At 45.7% G+C, this 6,347-nt stretch overlaps 1 protein-coding gene across 2 annotated transcripts in view; it reads right to left on the bottom strand.

Moving 5' to 3' along the window:
* The window catches only part of Cndp1 (carnosine dipeptidase 1 (metallopeptidase M20 family)), a 49,776-nt gene extending 44,156 nt beyond the window's left edge, over nt 1-5,620 (bottom strand). Inside the window, exon 1 of one of the 2 annotated variants that reach the window (XM_005373084.1) lies at nt 5,517-5,620. In XM_005373084.1, the coding sequence (XP_005373141.1) occupies nt 5,517-5,540 (24 nt within the window). In that variant the 5' untranslated portion in view covers nt 5,541-5,620. The remainder of the gene's footprint in view (nt 1-5,516) is intronic. The other variant, XM_005373081.1, reaches the window with a different exon arrangement.
* Nucleotides 5,621-6,347: the final 727 nt, after the last annotated feature.

Raw genomic sequence — 6,347 nt, 5'->3', positions numbered from 1 at the left:
AAAGCAGCGGTGGCTGGCCTGAGGGCTGGCGTGCAACAGCGCTCACCGCCATGTGGCTTCCGGTGCACCAGAGCCCCTCCTCCCAGGTGCCTGTTACACTGGGGGCTGGCCCAAGGGCCTGCGCTCCCCGCCCTGTGGCCTCCCAGGCACTGGGGGCCCTCCCTCCGGGGGCCTACGAGGCAGGAAGCTAGCCAGCCAGAAGACTGGCGCTCCCTGCCCGTGGCTCCCTGTGGTCCAGAAGCCCTCCTTCTGGGGAAATACAAAGCCGGGAGTGAGCCGCCGGTCCGAAGACCGGTGCTCCCTGCCCGAGGCTCCCCGTGCGCCCGGGACCCTCCCTCCAGGAGCCTACGAGGCAGGAAGCTAGCCAGTCGGAAGACCGGCGCTACCTGCCCGAGGCTCCCAGTGCGCCTGGGACCCTCCCTCCGGGAGCCTACGAGGCAGGATCAGTATCCATTTTCAAATTGAAAACTCATTTGTGTGTTTTTATTTCTGTCATGTTTCTTCCAGGTGTCTTAACTTTTCTGCCTTTCTTTTTTTTTTTTTTTCTGGTACCGGGAATCAAACTCAGGACCTTGTGCTTGCCAGGCAGGTGCTGTACCGCTGAGCTAAATCCCCAGCCCCCTTTTCTGCCTTTCTTTTGTTTGTCTCTCTGCTTTGCCTCTTGGGCAGATTCTCCATAATGCTTTTCAGTTCATTAGGTTTCTTCACAGCATCCTTCTCCTTCTTCCTGGGTGCTGAGGCTGCCTGGGCTGTGGCTGAGGCTGCTCCCTGTGAGGCTGCAAGAAGTGAGGGGCTCCCCAGCCCCATTCTCTATCAGCTTTAGGAGCCGGCACATTTCTGGTGTGTCCCTGTAACCAAAGATTTATACATAGCTCGACCAACACAGGGGGATTCCAGAACAGGATTTAACTACCCATCATAAAATGTGCTGAAGAAACTTCTGGTGCAGAAAAATTGCCACTCATTCATTAGAAGCCAGACTCAGAATTAGAAGTTTTTAGCATTCCTCAGATTATACAAAATATGGGACAGAATCAACGATTTTATGCATCCTATGGTTTATTAGTTGAAGTCTTGTCCTTTTGCAGTAAGGTTCGGTTTGCACTCACACTGGCATTAATGACATGTACGAGAGCCAGACACTATGCTGGGCACTTAATGCAATGATTTTGCCAAAGCACTGTGAGGCAGATGGGATTGCCCATTTCACTGATGAGTGAACTGAGGCGTTTGAGTACTAAGACCCTGCCCTGGGTAAGACAGCAAGGATGAGTGGCCCCCTCCCGTGTTCCTAACCATGGCTTTACTTTCCCAACTTGCTCTTCAGTCCTCACCAAAGTTTCCTTCATTCCCTGTTGCATGTAATCTCATTTGTGGGTGGCCAGGCTGAGAGTGATCTGAGAGTAATCTCATTTGTGGGTGACCAGGGGTGCTCATGTCAGTAACTTGGGGCCAGATAAGAAAATCAGAGCAGCTAGGCATGGTGGCGCACATCTGTAATCCCAGCACTCAGGAGGCTGAGGCAGGAGAATCACTGAGTTTGAGGCCAACCTGGGCTACAAAGTGAGTTCAAGGTCAGCCTGAACTGCATAGTGAAATCCCAGCTCAAAAAGACAACAAAGCAAAACAAAACAAAACAATCAGAGCAGGGCTCAAGCATATAAACTGTACCAAAAAAACCCACAAAAAACACAGGGGTATAAGATCAAAAGCAGTTCCATGACTCAGTTCTGTTCCTCACTAAAATATGATACATTATTCCAAAAATGATTTTGTGATGATAAAAATATTTTCTGAGTACTAAAAATGAAGATGATAGTAAGAAGTCAGAAAAAAAATCACTCACAACTACTTAAATTCTTTGCTTATTTGGGATGAGAGAAAAATATAAAGTTGAAGTTACATACTATCAAAGCAGAAATTAAGGCCGGGCATGGTGGCACATGCCTGTAATCCCAGCACTCGGAAGGCTAGGGTGGGAGGATCATTGTGAGTTCGAGGCCAGCCTGGGCTACAAAGCGAGCTCAAGGCCAGCCATAGCAAGACCCTGTCTCAAAAAGAAAGCAGAAATTAAAAACATTAAGACTTACTGTCAAACACTTGTGAGTTTTCCTACAAAAAAATGACCTGGTTTCTTTAATAAATAAAAGAGCACTATCCCCTGTCCTCAATGAGAGGTTAACATTCTAGAGTAGCAAAGATTTTAAGAGATACATCCAATAAATGCAAAGTGTAGATCTTCTTTGGATTCTAATTAGAAAAACAAACTATATAATGTATACATGGAATAATGTGCAAATTTTCATCACAAGTTAAAGACCTTGTGTTTATTGATGTGAAGGAATTATTGCAATTTTACAGTGTATTAATGATACATGATACATAATAATGTTACAATTGGCAGAGCAAAATGCAACTTTATAATTTTATTTTTTATTAGTGTATGTTTTATAAGTGTATGTATAATACATATTAGTTATATTTGTCCTAGGGAATTGGTATATATATTATATGTGTGTGTGTGCATATATAGTATATATATTTATGTATATACAATTTATGATTGTGTTAAATCACTTTACCTTCCCTCCCTACTCACCCCTGCCTCCAAACCTCTTCCCCTTATTCAAAAAGTCTGCTCCCAGTTTTCTACCATCTTTTCTTTTACTCTTTAATTAATTTATAACCTTTCCCTTTAGAGAAAAGCTCTTTTCCGAATGTCGTCAGGCTGAGGGCATAAATGCTACCCCATTCCTCTCCTCAGCCCAGATATGCAGACAGAGCACGCAGGTGCCGGCACCAGGAGGTCAGAGCGCTACTTCCTTTCCACAGAGAAGCAAGGGAGTAGAAGGCTGGCAGGGGTGAAGCAAGGTTGGACCTGTCTCCCGCCTTTTGTAGTCCCTCATCCCTCTCTTCCTTACTATAAAGGACCCTTGCACACCTGGATGCAGTGAGATGGTGATCTGTGGAGGTCTGAGGCCCCTCCATCTCCTCCAAGCCAGTGTTGAATAAAGCCTTTCTTCCTTTCTCCAAAAATGGCTTCCTATGCTTCATTTCTAGAGACGAGCAAATGGACCTGCTCTATGGTCTGAGCAGTGGGTAACAATGTTTTCATGGAATGTATGGAATAATTTGCTGATGGCGTGAAACAATGTCTGAGAGTCACTTTAGAATTTTCTGGGAGCTGGGAGGGGGCTTTTGCTGAAACGAGATGGGCCCCAAGCTGATACTCGTCGGGACATGGAGACTGATGCTTATCTGTCCACTTTTGTGCATGTTTGAAACCTTCCACTAAAACAAGACAGCAGGGTGAGGAGCAGGCTGAGCGAGCAGTGGTCACCACTCCTGCAGTCACACTGCAGATCCCAAACACTGGTCAGGGGTTGAACTGAGTCTCCCCTCATCATGACCGCATGGGGCTTGTTCAAAGCCATTCTGTAGGCACAGAAACTTCTGGCTGCAGGTAAACTGGGCTAGGGAGGGAGATGGTACTCCCTGCAGACTAGGTCTTTTCCAGCATGTGTTGGGACTGGAGACAACACAGCATTTGGGAGCCGTGAGAAAGCCAGTTTGGCAGTCCTGTCTCTTTACATCTGCTGTGCGCTGGCGTTCAGGAACAGGTGTGTGGGGAGGGAATCAGCAAAACCACGCCTGCCTGCTTAGAAATAGACACTGGGACGAGCTTGCACCCCTCTGTGGTAAGTTGGAAATCTAAGACTATAAAGGACTAAGTGCTGATAGAGACAGCTATAGCCGTCTTCAGTCTGACATCCCTTCTAGGTGGGGAAGGCTCTTGTTGGAAGACAGTGTTGGCTGCTAATGTCCTTGCGTTTTCTGGCCGTTACCTCTTCCTCATCTACCTTTTTACAGGCTGCTTGGGAGAGAAAGCCACATCTTAATTTATGCTAATCAACAGCAGAATTCCTTAATTAGAAACAAGTCAAGCCCTTGATCACAAATAAGAATTGTGCTTGGGTACTGAATCTTTGACCAGGAGACACTACTCTGTGTTATGGTTTATGTATAGATGTCCCTGCAAAGCCTCATGTGCTCATAGGTGGGACTTTGGGGAGGTGATTGGATTATGGGGCATGTCCTGGAAGAATCTACATTCCAGGATCCAGTATAGACTGGATCATGATAGCTAAATGTGATGTTGAGAAGTAGGTCCATGGGGGTATGGCCTGGAAGGATCTGTCTCCCTCCCTCCTCCCTTGATCTCTCTCAGCCTCCTGCCACCATGCTGTGATCTCCTTCTCTTCTGTCTTGCCCTTCTGCCAGACCACCCTGCCTTGGAGCCTACTGACTATGGACTGAAACCTATGCAGATTGTGAGCCAAAGTAAATGTTTCCTCTTTTAAATTGTGCAGAATAGTGTGTCCCAGCAAGGAGAAAGTAACTAAGACACCAAGATACCCTAGATACACTAAGAAAACCCTAGTGATATTTTTCTGCTTGAACTTAAAAATATTCTTAGATTTGTGTAAGAATCTTTCAAGCAGGAGGTGGGATGGAGGGCACTTTTAAAAACACAGCTTCTGCTGAGCATGAAGGAACACCACTAAAATGCTAGCACTCTAGGAGGCTGAAGCAGGAGAATAGCAAGTTTGAGTTTAGCCTGGGCAACTTAGTGAGATCCTGTTTCAAAATTTAAAAACTGAAAAAGAACTGGGGATGTAGCTTAGTGCAAAGGCCTTGGGTTCAATTCCCACTATCACAAAAATGCATTTTCCTTGGCCAAAATTTACATGAAAAGATGCACAACAACATTAGGCACCAAGGAAATGCAGAGCAAACCAAGAGACGTCATTTCATACTTACTAGGATGATTACAATAAAATAAATATTTAATTATTGCTGGTGAGGATGTGAAGTTAGAACTCTCACACATGGCTGTAGGAATGTGACATGGTTCAGTTGGCTGTTTCTTAAAGGACAGAATACATGACACAGCAGTTCCACTCCTACCTATTAGATACACTCAAGAGAAATGAAACATATGTCTACATGAAAACTAGTACACAAATGTTTATAGCACCATTATATTATTCACACTAGCCAAACAGTGGAAAATACCCAGATGTCAATCTACTAACAAATGGATAAACAAAATGTGATATATTCATGCAATGAAATGCTATTTGACCACAAAAAGGAATGAAGTACTGACATGCTGCAACATGGATGAAGCTTGCAAACATTATATTAAGTGAAAGAAAGAAGTCTGGAGCTGAGTTCATGACAAATTTGAACACAATCTACTTGAAAATATTGCCACTTAATTATTTTTAAGAACACACAACCATCCAAAACCATTACTGATAAAGTAATTCCAAATAGACATCCCTTGGGCTGGGACACTGAGCACCTAAGACTATTCGCAAGTAGAGCAGCTTGTGGGCGCCCAGGACATCTACCTGCCCACCCAACTGGCCAGCTTATTACATGCTCCCTCTTGGCCACTGACCACCCAGCCCTCAGATCCTGTGGCCTAGGGCCTTGCAAGTCTTGCTCACCATTCTCCTGAGTTTGGGGTCCATTGGGCTGGTGTTCTGAAGCCTTTAGCACTGCCCCAACATCCAAAGAATCTGGAAGAGGAAGTCCTGCCGAGATGCTGAGTGGGCGTCATTAAATATTTCTCTGTGCCCCAACCCTCCCCAACCCTCCCCATCCCCGGAAGGAAGATGAAGCTGATACAGTGATCCATTCACATCAGGAAACAAAGATGCTTCACTTAGCCTGACTGTTGAGGAAGAAACAATGTGTTTTATAGAGCACAGAATGCAAGATGAGGTAGTGGCCAGAAAGTCATCTGATGTTTCTGGAAGCCAGAGACCAGCTCAGGCCGTAACTCCCTGGGTGCTTCATTGCAGGGAGAGGAGTTGGGGATATCAGCTTTGAGAGACAGCAGCATATTTGCCCAACAGAGGCCAGCAGGCAGAGCTGAGTTGAGGCCACACGGCCACCATTTCCAGAGACCATCTGTTGCTCTGGGCTTTTGGGGTGGAACATTACAGGTTGTATGCTTGTTTCCTAGGTAGGGCTGCAAAGGAGGAGGTGTAGGCAGCAGAAATGTGCACCTCCCAGTCTAAACCCCAGGTGTGAGCAACCTGGGTTCTTTCTGAGACTCTGAGAAGAGCCCGACTCTGGCCTCTCCCTCAGGTTCTGTTGGTTGCTGGTGACTGCTGGCAAGTAGAAGCATTGTTCTAGCCTCTGCCTTTATCTTCACAAACAATCTCTGTGTGTGTCCAAATTTCCCCTTCTTATGAGGACACCAGTCACACTGGATTAAAGCCTAACCTACTCTGTTTAAATAATTGCATTTGCCTCAGCTATGGTGGCACATA

Source organism: Chinchilla lanigera, unplaced genomic scaffold (genome assembly GCF_000276665.1).
Source record: "Chinchilla lanigera isolate Chin_1 unplaced genomic scaffold, ChiLan1.0 scaffold00001, whole genome shotgun sequence".
Lineage (NCBI taxonomy): Eukaryota > Metazoa > Chordata > Mammalia > Rodentia > Chinchillidae > Chinchilla > Chinchilla lanigera.
Note: the sequence above shows the minus strand (reverse complement) of the source record. Positions and strands in the feature narration are given on the sequence as shown.